The following is an 18,232-nucleotide window of genomic DNA, read 5'->3' on the forward strand; positions in this document are numbered from 1 at the left end:
CAGAGACGAGTTGTGGCTGGGCTCCGAGATTGGTCACCGTTTCGCAGGAGGGGCCTAGATGGAATGGGCGGGGCTTGGGGTGGGGGCGGCCCCTCCAGGCCGCGCATCGTTGGCCCGCCCTACATCCCGCTCCTCCTGGGTCCGCGCAGGCGCCCGAGCCAGGCTGTCCGCGGCGCTGCCTGAGCCCCTGCGGGAAGCCGGGGCGCTCCACGGGAAGCCTGCTCTCGTGACCGGGCGTAGGGCCGCTCTTCTCCGCCGGGCCGTCAGCGCTGCTCCGGGAGGACGGGGACGAGGCGCCTTTGGCTGGCTTCCTGCGAGCCCGGCAGGCCGTGGACGCCCCTGGCACTGGCATTGGAGGCCCCGTCCTTCCCGGAAGTCGGGTCTTGAGCGCGGCGGGCGACGCTTCCTGGACTCAGAGTGGCGCGGGTGCTGCGGGCGGCGTGGACAGCGATGGGGCGGCGGGCGCGCGGCCGGCGGCTTCAGCAGCAGCAGCAGCGGCCTGAGGGCGGCGAGGACGCCGCCGAGCGCGGCCGGAAGCGTAGCGCCGCGGTAGGGCCGGGCGGCGGGTGAAGGTGGCTCCCCAGGCCAGCGGGGTGCCTCGGCCGGCTTCTAGGGGTGACACTCCCTTCGTTTCCCAGGGCTGGGAAGGCGGCTACCCCGAGATCATCAAGGAGAACAAGCTGTTCGAGCACTACTACCAGGAGCTCAAGATCGTGCCCGAGGGCGAGTGGGAGCAGTTCATGGGCGCGCTCCGGGAGCCGCTCCCGGCCACGCTGCGCATCACCGGCTACAAGAGGTGCGCCGTGCCTCTCGGTCCCCTGGTTAGCGCTCTCGCGTGACCTGGAATCCAAGTCACTCTGGCCCGTGGCGACTCCACGCACCGCTTGGGGGCTTCAGTGCCCGTATCTTCCCAAGTGGATCTCCAGTCAACCAGCTCCTGGCCAGCATCAGGGCAGGAACACAGGCTTCCGAGGACTAACAGGTGGCTGGTTGGCACGTGCGATGCCAGGCCTAGGAATATGCGGCGCAGTGGTTACGAGTTGCGCTCTTGCAGTCAGTCGTTCGAGACGACCAGCTGCTCACTTCACTGGAGAAAGATGAGGCTTTCGACTCCTGTAAAAAGTTAACAGGCTGGAAACCCACAGGGGCAGTTCCACCCTGCCCTATAGGGTCGCTATGACTCAGAAGGCTGTCGATGGCAGTGGATTTCAATTTGATAAGAGAGAAGGCTGGAGGTCTCGTGTTGGGAGCATGTGGCAAGAAGACTAGGATAGTAACCATGGGTGGCTATGAGGGGAATGGAACCCCTGTCTGCTAACCACAAGGTTGGGGGTTCAAACCCACCAGCCTTTTGGAGAGAAAAAGACGAGACAGTCTGATCCAAGATTTACAGTCTGGGAAACCCTGGAGAGGGTCTCCGTGAGTCAGACTTGATTTGGTGGCAGGGATTTTGTGACACCTGCATGGTGGAAGTGAGAATTCTTCTGCTGAACCGAGTGCATGGCTAGTGGCCCCCAGAGGAAGAAATGAAGCGCAGGCGAGGGCTGAGGTCTGGGCTGCCTCACTCTTGTGACCGACCACATGGGTGGGGATTTGCAGCAGGACTCTCTCAGCTGATAACTGCCTCCGCGCCGGCAGAAGGATCTGGTAGTAATCTTTCTGGAAACCCCACAGAGCAGTTCTTATCACGTGGGGTCGCTGTGGTTCAGAATCAGCTCTTGGAAAACTCACAATAGCAATTAGCCGAGAGCTTCTGTAGAAAAGGCCTTTGCTAACCGTCTTTCTGAGGTGAGTTGCAAGTCAAGTGGAGCAGTCCGTCCAATGTAGGAGGCTGAGAAGCCCTGAACTCATTCTTCCCAGCCTCAGGTTTCCCGCAGGTGACTGTGGGCAGTCCTCCTCTTTGCCGTCCACTCACTTTACTGGAGAATACCCTTCCCTGGCCGGTTTCCTTCTGTCTTCTGCAGGTCGGGTTGTTTGTGCAGGAAGGAAGTCATTTTGGGTTTAACCATCACTGCCTACAATGAGGGGGCTGAAAATGGTTTCTGGGAAAGTGCCCTTGCTTGCCAATTGCATCTTTCTGAAGTCCCCTCGGGTGGCTCTTTTGAAGGAAAGCAGTAGAAAGGCAGAGAAAAGAAAGCCTCTCCACCGTGCTAAGTCGGTTTTAGTTTCAAAGCACTGGAAACGTGAAAGAGAGAGAAGGGTAAATAAACTTTTACATTCACTGCTCAGAAGGGTTTGAAATTTGCTTGTTCTTTCCATAGCCACGCAAAAGAGATTCTCCACTGCTTAAAGAACAAGTACTTCAAGGAGCTGGAGAACCTGGAGGTGGATGGCCAGAAGGTTGAGGTTCCACAGCCTCTGAGCTGGTAGGTACAGCGGTGCCCACTTGTCACTCGGGGAACAAAGAATAGGGTCCTCGGCTGGGAGTGTTTGCTCCGTGTACAGGTCCGATGAGTATGGTGAAAGGGTATGACCCTGACCCACACCTTTTCTACTTTTAAATCTTGTAGCATCCCTGCTCTCTTTCTTCGTGCGTTTACGGGCTCTGCGGGGGCCGAATGAGGTGCGTTCTTCACTGTGTTGTGATGCACACAGTCAAGTGCCTCTGCTGTTAGCTGCCATCGAGCCTGTTCTGACCCATAGCGACCTTGTGCACCAAAGAGGGTCCTGCACCAGAGCCCCTGGTTGCAGCCACTGTGTGCATCGTTCTCGCGGTGGGCCTGCCTCTTCCAATGCCTCTCCACTTTACCAAGCATGGTTCCTCCTCCAGGGACTGGTCATCTTACAAAGTATGTAAGATGAGATCTTGCCATCCTTGCTTTTAAGGAGCACGCTGACTGTAATTCTCCCTTAAGGGGTTGTCTGTCCTTGTAGCAGTCCATGGTGCTGTCTGTATTCTCTAGCACCATAATTCAAATGCATCGATCCTTCGTCAGTCTTCCTTATTCATGTCCAACTTTCACACGCATGGCAGACAGTGGCCGGTAGATAGTCAATAAAACACAAGTAAACGTCTTTCCGGTGTTCTCTGCTTTCAGTCAAGATCCATCCGATGTCAGAAATGATCTCTCTCTTTGCATGCCCTTTTCTGAATCTGGCTTGAATTTCTGACTTTCTGTGATGATTGGGTCTGGGTGCGTGTGTTCTTTTTTTGGTGTTTGCACTGAAGGGGCTTTCTCGTAGTCGATGTATGTTTCTGAGGTTTTTTAAAAGTTTTTTTCAGACTTTGAGGTGCGCAGGCGAGCTGGTGGTGGTTTTACTTTATCCTTGAAAGGTATGGCACATTTTCAAATAGTTCTTTTTCCTGAAAGACTAGGCTCTCTGGAGAGTATGACTCTTGGAAACAGCTGCATTGAATGTAAAATCTGTCGGTGCACAAAGGTGCAGGTGTCAAGCTGTGAAAGTCATGTGCTTCCTGGCTGCATTCTCCGTCTTGTGTATTCGAGGTTCCTAAGTGCTGTTGTTGGGAACAGTGGGAACCCACTTGGGTTCTGTCTCTACTGCGCATCTGAATTTGAAGTTGGCCATCCGGGTGGGCTGTGCAAGTGGTGTGATGGGGAGGGCGTGTATGGATGGCGTGTGTGGGGGCAAGCTCAGGACACTCACAGGCTGGTACCTGCATGCCACTGCTTCCCCTGAGAACCCTGCCCTGTAAGGGGACGGTCAAGTGGCCTGCCACAGCCAGGGCTTTCCTGTCCGGAGCTCTGGTCAACAAAGACGCCATCCATCCCGGCAGTCCCTGCTCAGTGCTGTGTGCTCCAAGCTGTCCACCCTGTGCCGGTGCTTTGGGCCTTGGGCACCCCTCTGCCTCCAGTGTCCATCCGTCAGGCCGTGCTGTGTGTTTACCCTGTACACCTCAAGCTTGCACCGACTCTCCCATTTCCCCCCTGGCCTGAGCTCCCAGGACAGCGGTAGCCGGGACTCCCAGGGCCGTGTTGGCAGTAGCAGGGTTGGGCATGGGGGCCTCTGCCCTGTGTACAAATGGTATGTGAGCTTCCTGCCCTTCTTGGCTAGGTATCCCGAGGAGCTGGCCTGGCACACAAACCTGAGTCGGAAGGTCCTGCGCAGGTCTCCGCAGTTGGAGAAGTTCCACCAGTTTCTGGTCAGCGAGACGGAGTCTGTGAGTGACAGCTCTCACTGTGTGTGCCCCTGGGCGTGGTGTGTGCGTGAGCGTGAGCGCTCCCTTGGGCGGTTCATGCCCTTGGTGTGTGTGGTAGCAGGTTCTAACTAGGTGTGTGTTGTGCATTGTCTTGAAAGTTAGTGAGGATGTCATCATCATCATGGTGTCAATTTGACTTTTTTTTATTCTTAACAATTTAAGAAAGGGGTCTGTTGATTGATCGTCACCCCATATGTGGGAAGTTTAATTTCAGGAAATCAAGAAAAGCGGGGCATACATGTATTTGGTGTCCTGTTGTTAAAACGAGAATTAGAATCTCAGTGAATTGAGGGTGTGGCCGGTCCTTGGGAGTGGTAAAATTGGGGTGATCAGGGTACCCCGCTGCCCAGCCACCCAGGATGTGGTGCCCTGGGTCCTTGGTGGGTCAGTGGCCAGGCCAGTGCTGGCACTGGCTGACTGGCTGTGAGCCCCAGGTTCCTTTCCTGACAAAGTGGCTGACCTGCAGCGGTGGTGCAGGGCTGTGAGTCAGCACAGCTGACAGGGTAGTCAGGGTTTTCCAACTGGGGCCTCACCCCTCAGAGCTAGGTGCCTGCCGGCCCCACCATGGGATGTGGCTCACCAGACCTTTCTTCTGGGCCCACTGAATCCGGACATCCCATAGACACCTGTTCTGCAGTCTGGAGACTCGTTCCCACTCCCTGCTGACAGACAGGTGGAGGCCGTTCCTGAAGGGCCTTGGTCGGGAGTTACCCCAGGTCCCTGACATGGAAGGCGAAGGGTCTCCCACCGAGTCACTCAGGCTCCAGGTGGTGCCGTCTGCCCATGCGTCCGAGAGGCTCGCAGAACAGTGGAAGGGGGAGATCATGGACCTTTCTCCCTAGTTTTTGGAAGTTCCCGCTGTCGTTGACGCAGTGTTCTGTGACAGCAGGCTTGCCCTGTCCCTCTGTGGTCCCCGTCCCCTTGTGCCCGAGTCCAGTGCTGCCCCTGCAGCAGCTCCATGGGCTGCGGGCTCTGCTCTCTCTCAGGGAAACATCAGTCGCCAGGAAGCCGTGAGCATGATCCCCCCACTGCTGCTGAGTGTCCAGCCCCATCACAAGGTACCCAGGGCAGGGCCAGCCACTGTCGTGGGCGGGGTGTGGGGAGGGTACAGTGTCGTACAGGTGGGGAGAGGCTGCTGTCCACGTGTGGCTGTTTCTTTCATTTTATTGAGAACTTTTATCTTAATAGCGCTCATGCCTCCACCCCCCAGGCATGAAAATGTACCCAGCCCCTTGCTGGCATGTCAGCTCAGACTCAGCGGCCCCCGTGTGGGCTTTCTGAGGCTGTGAGTTTTTGCCTCAGCCGATTGCCATGACTTTCTCCCAAGGGGCTGCTGGGGAAGCGGGCAGCCATAGGCCCTCTGAGAAGAGCCAGCTCATGTGCTGTGGTTCTCTCCTGCTCACAGATCCTGGACATGTGTGCAGCCCCTGGCTCCAAGACCACCCAGCTCATCGAGATGCTACATGCAGACCTGAACATCCCCTTCCCAGGTGGGCTCCAGGGGCGGGGGTGCTGGGGGCCCTGGTTCCCCCAGGTTCCAGGGGCCCCTTCTGGGCTCCTGGCATGTTCCCGAATACTCCCTGCCTTTGCGTGGATTCTGACCGCGTTTCTTCCCTGCTGCTGTCCCCATCTCCCTGCACAGAGGGCTTTGTCATCGCCAACGATGTGGACAACAAGCGCTGCTACCTGCTCGTCCACCAGGCCAAGAGACTGGGCAGCCCCTGCATCATGGTGGTCAACCACGATGCGGCCAGCATCCCCCGGCTGCAGATGGACGTGGATGGCCGCAAGGAGATGCTCTTCTACGACCGCATCCTGTGTGATGTCCCCTGCAGGTGTGTGTGTGTGTGTGTACACAAGACCAAGTAGGTGCACATCCTGTGCCATGTCCTGCCAGATCCAGGTCCGTTGGCAGGTGGCCTGGGTGTAGCAGTGGAGCTGGGAAAGCGGCACACAGCTGCAGGAATAGATGTTGAGACAGGGCTTAGTGGGTGTGTGCTGAGCGGGGTGAGAGAGTAGTGTGAACTGTCTGGGTGGCCCTGCCCGAGGTGGCTCTTGGCCTCGCTATACCAGTGGGCTTCAGAATGCTCGAGTGAAGCGGAGGCCCTTCCTCGAGAGTGCCGTGTGATCTGCTTGCTCTACGACAGGGGTTGGCAAACTTGAGATGGAAAAGGCAATCCTGTCCCTCACAGCAATTCAAAGACCACTCGAGAGTCATAAATACGTGTCCATGAATTAATGACGCCGCCCTTGTCTGCATCCTACCCCTCTCAGTTTGGCTGCAGCGGTGCGTGTACGTAACCGGAGAGCTGCCCGTGGCCGGGAGCCGCAGTTTGCTGATATAGCGTCCTCCTCGGCCTGCTGCTGGTGGTGCGGGGCTCAGTTCCAACTCCCAGGGCCCCTTGTGGTGCAGAGATGACTGCACTCGGGGTTCTCGGGTGCCCAAGGAGCCGGCATGGGGGTGGGCGGAGCACGGAGCACGATCCGAGGGTGCTGGTCTCGGCGGTGTGGGAAGCCGTTGGTGGTCTGGTGTGACTGGCTAGCCGGGTCGTCAGGAGTGGGAGGCAGGCATGGCAGTGAGGGCGTGGTGCGTGCTGGGGCAGCTGCCTTGAGCTCTTCTCCTGGGACCCAGCCCAGAGTTGGAGCTGATGCCTGCGTGGGAGGGAGTGACAGACCGACTGCTGGTGGCTGGCCGGTGGCAGAGAAGTGTGGCCTGGTTTTGCTTCCTGCTGGATAGCAGGATTAGACATCATGAGGGTGATGTCCTCACTTTTCCCAATGGCTGTTTGCCGTTTCACCTCGGCTAGGATACCGCCCCCTCCTCTCGCGTGGTCATTGAATGTGTTTGGCAAACGGAGCTGCGGGGCATCGCTTCAGGGAACGGCTCCAGGGGGTGGAGCACCTGCCACCCACCCTGTGTTGTGGGCAGGCTCCCAGCTGCTGGCCAAAGGCTGAGTGGTTGAGCCTGCCACCCATGCCCTGGGACGCAGTCCTGGCCACCTGCTCCCCTGCTCTCCCTGTGGGCACTGAGAGTGGGAGTCCGTGGCAAGCACAGGTCTGGTTTGCTCTGTGAGCCAGTCAGAGTGTGAAAGCAGGATTGGGCTCGCCTGTCCCTGGGGCGTGGTTGTGAGCTGGGTGGCTTAACTGCAGGATCAGCCGTTCAAAGCCACCAGCTGCTGCTGGAGAGAAAGATGGGACAGGGATGGCAGGGGCAGTTCTTTCTATCCAGAGTCAGGATAAGGTCTATGGCTGTGGGTTTACATCAAGGTCATGACCATGAGGTGAGACAGGCAGTCCCACAGAGGGCAGGGATTACACCTGGGAGGTTCGGGGACAGACAAAAGAGGAATTCTGCCTGTGTGGGAGGCAAGGAGCATGTCCTCTAATTAGAGTCCAGTTGTCCCCCTGCAGGAGAGACGGGAGTGGGGTCTCAGGGAAGGGCTGACGAGAAGCCAGCGCCGGGCCACTTGCCATGGGACGCTGCTTCTGAATGGAGATGTGTCCACGGCCATCCAGCTGGAATGTCCCCGTCATTGTTGTGCTTCACCCCTGGACGATCCGGACCCGGGCCTCCCTGCGCTCTGCGAGACCAGAGTGGAAGCTCAGGCTCTGCAGTCAGAGATGCTGTTATCTGGGCCCGAGGTGGCCAGTGCTGGTTCTGGCAGGGTCTGGAGTCTGCATGGAGAGGGAGGGTCTGCACGTGTCGTGACGAGGCCCGGGCCTGGGCGGGGACTTTGTGATGGTGTTGGCGTTGGAGCCGTGTGGGCCCGTGTCCTTGGGCTGGGTCACTTGGGTCTAAGTTGTCGGCCCCTTCCTTCCAGCGGGGATGGCACGATGCGGAAGAACATCGACGTGTGGAAGAAGTGGACCACCTTGAACAGCTTGCAGCTGCACGGGTAGGGCTGCCAAGGTGGGCGGGGCCCCCAGTGAGGCGTGATGAGAAGTGCTGCAGCTCGGGGAGTGTGTCTCAGCACATGCTCTGATGTGCCGTTCACGGAGATGGCCAGGCCTCCGGCACCGCACTCTGGTGGAGACAGACGGGGCCTTGCACTCCCCTCGGGTTAGCACCGTGGGAGCTCACGGGCAGTCTGTTCTCTGTGAGGTGGAGTAGGCTCGATGGCAGTGAGGTTTTGAAAGTTCCTTAGTTGATGTAGACTTCATGGGTGTTACTACCGTACTGCCCATGTGCTGCTGATGGAGCAAGCCTGCCAGTTAGCTCCGGGGCTCCAGCCCCCCTCATCAGCCAGACTCACCCCCACTGCTGTCGACTGGATTCAGACTGCGGTGTCGTGTGGGGCACATCCCACCAAAGTAACCAGCCTCGGCTTTTTCCTGTGAAGGGATTGGTGGGTTGGAACCCCTAACCTTGCAGCTAGCAGCCAATGCCTGACCTTGGTGCCACCAGATGACTGTCTTAAGTAACTTGTCTCTGCCCAGGCAGGCTCCTCGTGCTGAGTCTGTGCCTCTGTTCAGGGGCGGCCCCAGCCGGCTGCATGGTCGCAGGGGAAGTGCCTGCCTTGGTGGGACGGTTCTTAAAAGGTGGAGGAATGACCGTTTCCTACCGCAGCTCCCTGCTGTGACTGCCTGGCCTGGGTGGGCAGTCTCGCTGGGCTGGGCAGTGTCCCCTGCTGACCTCGGTCATTGTGTTGGCACCTCACAGCGCAGGGCACAGCTGACCAGAAGCATCATGTTGCCTGGCCTCCATGTGAGTGGGCTTGGCTCCCACTCGCAGCCCGCTCATGTCCCCCCCACGGGAAGTGGATGGCCTTGCTCCATTGGGTTGCTGGGGAAGTTGGAGCCACCAAGGGTGTCACCGTGGACGCCATTGGGGCTCCTTATCCAAATCACCCAGGAACTGCCAGTCGGGGTGTCTGGAGGCGCTGCGGCTTTGCCTTGGGCCCTCTCCATGTGTCTGCTGCTTTCTGGTGGGTGTGGCCTGGTGGCCTCAGCAGTGTCATCTGTGTGCTCTGCTCTGTACGCAGCCTGCAGCTGCGCATTGCCACGCGGGGCGCCGAGCAGCTGGCCCTGGGTGGACGGATGGTCTACTCCACCTGCTCGTTGAACCCCGTGGAGGACGAGGCCGTCGTGGCCGCGCTCCTGGAGAAGAGTGAAGGTAGGCATGGCCTGGCCGCCGTCCCGCGGAGCCCTGTCCCTGGAGTGCAGTGGAGAGGGTGTGCGTTAGAGGGGGTGGGCAGTTCAGGGACCTCTGCTTGCTTCCAGAACTCGGCAGGGAGCAGGGGCTTCTTCTGACTGCTTCTGTCTTCCCTGGTGCCACAAGGTAGGGATTAGGCTAGCTTCTGTCTTCCAGCCTTCTTCACCCATTTTGCCGCCAACCTTCCCTCCCTCGGCACTCTCCTCTGCTCTGTTCCAGTGACCACAAGAAACTCACAGGCAGCACTCGGGATGAGGGGTGGTCTTTTAGGGGAGGAAACAGGAGGCCACAAGTCAAGATAGAGGTACTGGTCCACACCAACACCTCCTCACCTAGCAGCCAGCCTCTCAGGCTGTGGTCACTTGACTTCTGCCTCTGTAGGCTGGGAAGCCAGCCTGCGGCCTTGCCTCATGTCTCATGAACTCAGCCAGGCTCCTCTGCTCTGTCTCATGGTCTTCCTGCCTTGTCCGGGGCCCTCTGCTCTGCCACGTGGTCTCAGTGCTGCAGCCCCTGGTCTTGGTCTCCCCCTTTGCACAGAGATCTTGAACGTGCTCCACTGGTAGCGCTTCCTCTGGGTCCCCTAGGAGTTCTCTCTGCTGCTGAGATGGCTCTCTTCAGAGGTGGCGGGCCTGGCTTTTGTGTGTCAACATGCTACACACCCAAAGAACAAAGGGTGTGACTTGGATTATGCCTGCCCTACTCAGATCAGCTTTCCGTCCATCTGAGTCCTGGCCAGTCCTGCACAGAGCTCACCCCCAGGTTCCCCAGCCTGATCCCAGGCCACCACCCATGGGGACGTTTGCTCAGTGCAGTACTACTACTACTACTACACACACACACACACACACACACACGACTACCCACGGCTACTGCCTCAGCCGGCCTGGTGGCTGTGCTCTGTATCCCTGGGGTTGCTTGTGGCTGGGTCCCAGAGTGGCCACTCACAGGGAGGGCCTTACCTGTCTGTGCTCTGCTTCCCAGGTGCCCTGGAGCTGGCGGACGTGTCCTCTGAGCTGCCAGGGTTGAAGTGGATGCCGGGACTCTCACACTGGAAGGTATGGTCCCTGCAGAGTTGTCCTTGTTAACTGGGGCCAAGCCTCTCGCGGCTGCTGGCTCAGGTCAAAGCCACACCTGACTTCGTCGTTCAGACTTAGTAACAGAGGGTGGGCTTCTGTCAGTTTCCCTGCAAATGGAAACGTTTTGGCCTTGGTTTTGCACCTAGCAGCCAATGTTGTGTGTTCTCTTACCTCTAAGGATAAGCCAGATGCGCAGCGACTGCATAGGACAGGGTGTACATCTGCTCCTGTGGGGTTTCCAGGGCTGCACATCTGTACAGAAACAGACTGCCTCCTCTTCCTCCCGCCAGAAACCAAACTCCCTGCCATCCAGTGGGGACCGACTCACAGCTGCCCTACGGGACAGGCCAGAACTGCCCCTGTGCGTTTCCAGGACTGTGTCTCTTTATGGGAGTCACAAGTTCCAGAGGTGTGGCCCCAGCTTTCCTTAGTGACGGAAATTCAAGTTGTACCTCTAGTAGGAGACCCCACTTTCTAGTGTTAAATCTGAAGCAACAAATAAGAATGGAAAATGATCTCTAGTTGTAAGGGGTCCCGGTGGCATTTCTAACCACAAGGTCAGCAGTTTGAAACCACTAGCTTCTCCTTGGGAGAAAAGTGAGGCTTTCTATTCCCATGAAGACTTACCTGCTCGGAAACTACCCTGTGCAATAGGGTCACTGCGAGTCAGGTGGACGCGCTGGCAGTGGAGTTTGGTCTTAGCAGTTGTACTGGTCAGTGGACACGAGGAGTCCAGCGTTTTCAGCAGTGTGTGCGTTTGGGTCATCTGTGAACAGTGTCTCAGGGTTATAAAAGTCTCCCAGCTCTGAAAGCATCAGCTCCCGGGTCCTGTGGGGTACTCTCGCCATGACTGTGGGTGGTCTCCCAGCTCTGTGGAGGTATGAGTCCACGTGTCTCATGGGAGCACTCCCACCACTGGCCTGTGCTTCCCTGATGCTCAGCTGACTGGTGGCCTCTGTTCCCTCCATCTCAGGTCATGACCAAGGACGGACAGTGGTTTGCAGATTGGGACGAGGTCCCACACAGCAGGCACACCCAAATCCGACCCACCATGTTCCCACCAAAGGACCCGGAAAAACTGCAGGCTCTGAATCTGCAACGGTGGTAAGCCAGGGGCAGGAGCAGGCTTCTCTGCTGTGGGGTGACCACCCGGCCTCGGGGCTGACCCCAGTGGAGCAGTGATCCCTCAGGCAGGTAAGCCCTGCTTCGTCCCCGGGAGCTGCCAGCCACACTCTGTGACTCCTGTGTGGGCGAGGGGAGCTGGAGGCCGTCCAGCCACACTGCCGCCACCCTGAGAGCACACTGTGGCTTCCTGTCGTCCTTAGCCTCAGAATCCTGCCCCATCACCAGAACACAGGGGGCTTCTTCGTAGCCGTGCTCGTCAAGACGTCCTCCATGCCCTGGAATAAGCGTCAGCCCAAGCCCAAGGTGCGCTTCCCTCCGAGGCCTGATCTCTACAGGGGGGTTGGGGTGCTGGGGCAGCATGGCTGTTGGGATTGGTGGGCAGGTTTGTCCAAAAGGCTATTTCATGGTCATCCATGTGGAAACCATTCACGAGGCATTTTACATGCTTTGTGTTTTCGCACGAAGCTTTCAGGCTCATGGGTCATCTGATTTCAAGGTCTCGCCTTGGCCTGTGCTTGGAGGCCTGCTGGGCAGCCCTTGGGGCAAGTGGTGACTCACCACATAATGGATTTCACCTGCCCTCCCCTGTGCCATGGACTCTGCTCCACTTTTAACCTGTGACTCTACCTGCAGCCTCTGCTCTGGGCCAGCATGGCAGGCGGGTCGTGGTGCTCACTGGGAGTCAGGGCTCTGGGGCAGCCTGTGGTGGGTGGGTGGGTGGGTGGCCCGTGTCCTTTGGGGGGTCGGGAGAGAAGGGATGAGTCAGTGTGGATCGGCTGCTCTCGCTTCCTGCAGGTGCTGGAGAGCTGTTTACAAGGTGACCGTGCCCCCTCACAGCCACTGGGTGAATCCGGTGAGTCTAGTCCCAGGGACTCCACCGAGATGGACGGCCAACCCCTTAGTGAGGTGGGCAACGGGGACGGAGTCCAGGGACTGGAGGGTGCAGAGAGCGAGGCCAACCGGAGAGACGGCGTGTGCGGGTGAGCGCCATGACATGGGGCGAGCTGTGATGGGTGGGGGTGGGGTGGGGGCATGAGATGTGTGGGGGGAGAGCTGGTGAGTGAGGTTCTGACACCCTCCTGTCCTGCCCCGTGGTGGCTATGCTGCCTGCTTGCTTGCTGGGCTAGAGGAGGATGGTCTTCAGGTGCAGTGGGGAAAGCACAGTGCCCTGGGGAGGAGAGGAGGTGGGTGCCTTAGGCGTCACCTTCGCCCATGCAGCGGGTTCTCTGGCCCTCCTCAGCCCTCCTCCGTCGAAGAAGATGAAGCTGTTTGGATTTAAGGAAGACCCGTTTGTGTTCATCCCCGACGACGACCCGTTGTTTCCCCCAATCCAGTAAGCAAGGCTCAGCCCTTGTCTAGCGCCCGAGGAAGGCCCCGGGCTGGGTGGGGAAGGAGGGGCATGGCTGCTGGTTTCTTGCCCCTTGGGGAGATGACCAGAGGGTCCATCCGAGTACCCCTAGCCCATCGCCGTCTGCACAGCGTCCCAGGTTGCCCCGTGTGCATGGAGGGGGCTCGGGAGGGGGCTGGGCAGCCGTGAGCAACTTTCTGTCTGCAGGAGCTTCTACGGGCTGGACTCGGCCTTCCCCAGGAAGAACCTGCTGACGCGCACGACGGAGGGGAAGAAGCGGCAACTGTACATGGTGTCCAAGGAGCTGCGCAGCGTGCTGCTGAACAACAGCGAGCGTGTGAAGGTATGCGCCGGCCCGTGAGTGGGCGGGGGCAGGGCAGCTCCACAGCCACTGACCTGTGTCTCCCCCCCGCCCCGGGCAGGTGATCAACACCGGCATCAAGGTCCTGTGTCGCAGCAACGGCGCCGAGGAGTTCGACTGCGCCTTCCGGCTGGCACAGGAGGTAGGAAACTCACATGTGACCTTGCTGTTGACAGCGTGGGCACGGTGTGGGGACACTGCCCTTGGCCCCGCCCCTGCCCTCAGGGCACAGTGTGGAGCCAGGGTGTGAGATGGCCCATCAGCCAGGACCTCCAGCCCTCCCTGTGCCAGCCCACCCACCCTGGCTCTGTGGTTCTGGCCCGTTCTCCCTGGTGAGGGTGCTGGGTGGTGGGGTTTCTGTTGTTCAGCAGCTCCCCTCCCCACCAGGGAATATACACGCTGTACCCGTTCATCAAGTCCAGGATTGTCACTGTGTCCTTGGAAGATGTGAAAACACTGCTGACACAGGAAAACCCATTTTTCAGGAAGTTCAGCAGTGAGACATACAGCCAAGCCAAGGACATGGGTATGTGGTGGGCGGCCTGGGCCAGACTCGAGTCGGCTCTGAGCGTGCTCCTGGCTGGGGGTGGACACCGTCTGGGTCAGAAGCACTCTTGGGGTCAGTGTTCTTTCTTCCTAGACTGCTGGGGGAGCGTGGGCTGCTGACCAGGGACACACCAGCTGCTCCCTTGAAGATCGTAGGGCCTGAGAGTCAGGATGGACTTGGTCACCCTGGGTCTCACACCCCTGAGGGCGCTGGCAGTGTAGCCAGTTAGTGCTGAGCTGCCCACACGGGTGCCCTGTAAAGAGTGTAGCCACAAAGGCCCTGTGTCCTGGAAACCCCTCCCCTTGGCACCATGGCAGCGGGTGTCTGGTTGGTTTTGGTTTGTGCTGCCCCTTGGTTCCCAGGGGTGCAGGTGTTTTGATGCCCGCCCGCCCCCCCCTCTGATGACCGGAAGCTGGGGGGCGCCAGTCCACCAGGAGCTATTTCAGAAGGACCTGGCACCTGGCTCTCGGTGGGAACTGGGGGTGCGGTTCTGCTCTGGGACCAGGCAGCCCACAGTGGGTGTGTCTGCTCTCCACCGGTGGCCGTTCGGGGCCCAAGTACCCAGGCCTTCTGCCCCAAGGGCACTGCAGGGTTTAGCTATGGCACTGGCCACCTGAGCAGAGGCTGCTGCTGGCTGTCCCCAGCCTCCCGCACAGCCTGCTGCTATGTGACCCCATTCTCACCTCTCTTTCAACCGGGTGGGCAGCGTTTCTGGCTCTGCGTTATACCAGCTTCAGGAATTGGCAGAGCCGTAGTTGGAGCATCATGGATCTTCCTGGGGCTTAACGAGAGGCCAGGACCCGTGAGGTCTGTCCCCTGTTGTGGCTCCTCGACACAAGCCGGTGTGGCACACAGACTGCTTCAGGCGAGGAGGGGCCTGGACTTGCCTCTCCTTTTATTCCAGCGGTCAGTGGCTGCAGGGTGACTCATGAGCCATGCTCGTAAGCCATTCTGCTGTGTCTGGGAACTGCAGCTGTTACTTACTGTTAAATTTGGCGGCTTACGCCAGGGTTTCTCTGCAGCCTTCTCATGGGGACTTGAGGCACTCCATAAGTCCTGGGTGGGTGCTGGCTCGCTGGCCCTCTTTCCACTGGCCTTGCTACCTCCCAGGTGCCCGGCTTGCTGCCGGCCTCTTTTCTGTCCAGGCCCTCGGGGGCCAAGGGCATGAGGCTTCCTGTTGTTCTCCTTCCCCAAAGTCTCTAACCAGCACCCCCTCAGAAAGCTCAGATGTGTCACAGTCCAGCCTGACCAACCCTGTCCGTTTCTCCTGCAGTGAAAGGGAGCGTCGTCCTGAAGTACGAACCAGATGCTGGGTAAGTGCCTGCGTGGGGACCTGGGGGGCGTTCATGTGAGCATGTGTGCCCACGGTGGAGAGGTGGCCAGCGAGCAGATGTTGTAAGGTGGGTGGGGATTCTCGGACGTTCCACTGAGGAAGTGTGTCTTTAGTAACCACATCTGTGAGGAGGTGACAGTGCAACAGGGCCGTGGTGTGGACGGGTGGGGGTGGGGGCAGGGGGCGGTTCTCCCGACGGGCTTAGAAGCCTTTGTGAGCAGCCCCTGGGAGCATTGAGGTGAGCATTTAGGGTCAAAAGGCCACTCAGGTGGGCCAGTCACCAGGAACCTTCCGTGTTCCGTTACTGGGAGAAGTGAGGGCACAGGGCTCAGCTTTGACGCGTCAGAAGTCAAGGTCTATGCATTGTCCTGCCCGATGAATGTACTGGGGGAGCTTTGCCGGTGTTACGTCCGGCCTCGTCCTAGGTGTTGGATGTGGAGTTGACCATGATGAAGGCCTCACTTGAATCCCTTTTCCTTGTAGGAAGCCCGGGACCCTTCAGTGCCCCATTGTCATGTGTGGGTGGCGAGGGAAGACCTCCTTCCGCACTTTTGTTCCCAAGAACGAGCGACTCCATTACCTCCGGATGATGGGGGTGGAGGTGCCGGGAGAAACGAGGAAAGAGGAGGTGGCCCCGGCCAGCAAGAACGCCACCCAAGCGGAGGCTGATGTGCAGGCAGAAGAGGCTGGCAGCCAAGGGGCCACAGGGGGCAGTGACATGGCCGGGGATGGCAGCTCCAATGGGGCAGCAGACGGTGACACGGCCGGGGATGGCTGTTCCAAAGGGGCAGCGGACGGTGACACGGCTGAGGGGGGAAGCACAGAGGGGGCAGCAGGAGGTGACATGGCTGAGGAAAGCTTACCCCAGTGAGGATAGTGGCCCCTAGGAAACTGTGCCTCGGTAGTGGGGGCGGGGCTCAGACCCCACCCAGAGCTGGCCAGGAGCTGAGCAGAGTGAGTGGACCAGGAAGACCAGACTGGGCAGCTCGCTGCTCTGTCCTTGGTGCTGCAGCTGCCTGCCGGGCCTGGGCCAGGCTGGGTGGCACGTCTTGCTGCTCAGAGACCTTCACCAGTAAAATCTTTTCTACAAATAAATACAATGAAACTGCCCCTACAGCAATCCCCAGGCCCGTTTTATCATGCCTAGGTTGACGGAGAGGCCCAGGGTTTTTCACACTTATTTATAGAAAGAACCTCTGCCCGGGTACACTCGGGAGACCACCCCATGTAGCACGCTGTGTGGCCAAACGTGCACAGGGGTCGCTGTCTGAGGTCTCAGGTGATGTCGGTGCCTTTGTGAGGAGGGGTCCAGGGAGGGCTGCTGGGGACTGGGACCCAGGGCTTTGCTTTGTGAAATGGGAGGTGTGGTCCTCAGAGCGGGTCAATAAAGAGCTATGAACTCTGATCTGAGTGCCCACTTGACTCTCCTCTCTCCTGCTGAGGCGACTAAGGAAGAAGCTGGCTTTTGACTAGAAGAGTCAGAATTAAATGTCCTTATAGAAAACCGAAGATTCTCATCCAAGTCTGTTCCCTCTCTCCATCTCCTGTGGGGATGTAAACTTACACCCCGTGTGCAAAGACGTGACTGTAACATACTAGCACTAGGCAGCAAACCAAGAGAGGCCTGCTGGGACTGGCCCCAATCCCAACTACATGATCCCGTGCCCAGAAGAATGCACTTTAGGGGACAGCACTGAAGTTGCAGTTCAGGGAGAGGGGCGAGTGATCAGAGTGCACACGAGCAAATGAATAGGGAAGGAGAGTGGAACACATTCTGGCCCAACAAGCCCCGATGACCATATTGCTCAGAGCACTGCACAGAGAGGACACGTTGGCCCTTACTGACACACAGCACTACAAGGGACAACACTGGAAGCACAGTGGGAATTGTGCTCAATCTGACCACCACACTGGGGAGAAACATTAAGGGTGTGCAACAGCAGTACGGGGAGCAAGCAGAGAGAGCAATGACCCACCCGAGGAATACCAGAAATAGATTGGGGCCAGGGCCTGGCACCCCATCAGACTCCACTGGAAAACAAATGGAAGAGAGAACAGCGGGACCGATGGTGGGGGTGGGGAAGGGTGGTGCCAACATGCTGGGACAGGGAAATACGTGATCTGAATTCAGTGGTGAGGGTGTAGGATGGCTGGTGGGGCTTGGATCAGTGTAGCTGAGAGGAATTACTGAAACCTGGATGAAGGCTGAACATGATAGTGTGACAAAAAGGAAGTAACGAGGCAAAAGACATGTCTAAATACAGGCATGTACATGTGTAAGTATATGATGGGAAAATAGATCAATGTGCATATATATTAAGTATTAAGGTAGATGGACTTTGGGCCTCTACTCAAGTACTCCCTTAATACAGAACACTTCTATTGACCTGGCATTCCATGATGCTCACCTTCCCAACACGATTGTTGAAGACAAAGCAGGCGCATAAAAAAATGATGAAAACTGATGGTGCCTGGCTGTTAAAAGATAAAGCATCTGGGGTCTTAAAGTCTTGAAGATAAACAAGCAGCCATCTAGCTGAGAAGCAAAAGAAGCCCACAAGCCTATGTGACCATGAGGTGTTGAAGGAATTATGCATCAAAAACCCAGAACAAAAAAACTCATTGATGTGAAGGGGTGGGGTCGGGACGCGGGGGGCAGAGTGGAGACCCCAAGTCCATCTGTAGACAATTGGGCATCCCCGTATAGAACAATCATAAGAAAAGCACCGACGAAACATAGAACTTTCCTCTAGTTCTTTAATGTTTCCCTCACCCCCACTGTCATGACCCCAATTCTACCTTAGAAATCTGGCTAGACCAGAGCATGCACACTGGTACAGATAAGAGCGCACAACATACGGAATCCAGGACAGATAAACCCCTCAAGGTCAATAATGAGTAGCAATACTACCAGGAGGGCAGGGGGAAGGTGGGTGGGTGGGGTGAGGGGGGAACTGATCACAATGATTGACATAACACACCTCACCCCTGGGGAGGGACAATTGAGTGGGTGAAGGGAGACAGCAGTCGGTATAAGAAAAAAAAATTTTTTCTAAATTATCAAGGGCTCATGAGGAGGGAGGGGAAAAAAAGCTGATACCAAGGGCTCAAGTAGAAAAAAAATATTTTAA

At 57.9% G+C, this 18,232-nt stretch overlaps 1 protein-coding gene across 1 annotated transcript; it reads left to right on the top strand.

Moving 5' to 3' along the window:
* Window positions 1-383: 383 nt before the first annotated feature.
* NSUN2 (NOP2/Sun RNA methyltransferase 2) lies at window positions 384-16,512 on the top strand. Its single transcript, XM_075540851.1, has 19 exons — window positions 384-549; window positions 639-796; window positions 2,262-2,366; window positions 4,015-4,120; window positions 5,146-5,217; window positions 5,565-5,649; window positions 5,802-5,994; window positions 7,981-8,055; window positions 9,142-9,272; window positions 10,293-10,366; window positions 11,361-11,491; window positions 11,713-11,815; window positions 12,308-12,492; window positions 12,753-12,845; window positions 13,068-13,203; window positions 13,283-13,363; window positions 13,609-13,747; window positions 15,042-15,081; window positions 15,585-16,512. The coding sequence occupies exons 1-19, from the start codon at window positions 451-453 to the stop codon at window positions 15,970-15,972; spliced, it is 2,394 nt and encodes a 797-aa protein (XP_075396966.1). The 5' UTR covers window positions 384-450; the 3' UTR covers window positions 15,973-16,512.
* The last annotated feature ends 1,720 nt before the right edge of the window (window positions 16,513-18,232 follow it).

Source organism: Tenrec ecaudatus, chromosome 2 (genome assembly GCF_050624435.1).
Source record: "Tenrec ecaudatus isolate mTenEca1 chromosome 2, mTenEca1.hap1, whole genome shotgun sequence".
Taxonomy (NCBI): Eukaryota; Metazoa; Chordata; class Mammalia; order Afrosoricida; family Tenrecidae; genus Tenrec; species Tenrec ecaudatus.

Coding starts and splice junctions, on each gene's coding strand:
- NSUN2 (XM_075540851.1), top strand. CDS start 451: ATGGGGCGGCGGGCGCGCGGCCGGCGGCTTCAGCAGCAGCAGCAGCGG. Junction 5,218..5,564: donor GTGTCCAGCCCCATCACAAG/GTACCCAGGGCA, acceptor TCCTGCTCACAG/ATCCTGGACATGTGTGCAGC. Junction 11,816..12,307: donor AGCGTCAGCCCAAGCCCAAG/GTGCGCTTCCCT, acceptor CGCTTCCTGCAG/GTGCTGGAGAGCTGTTTACA.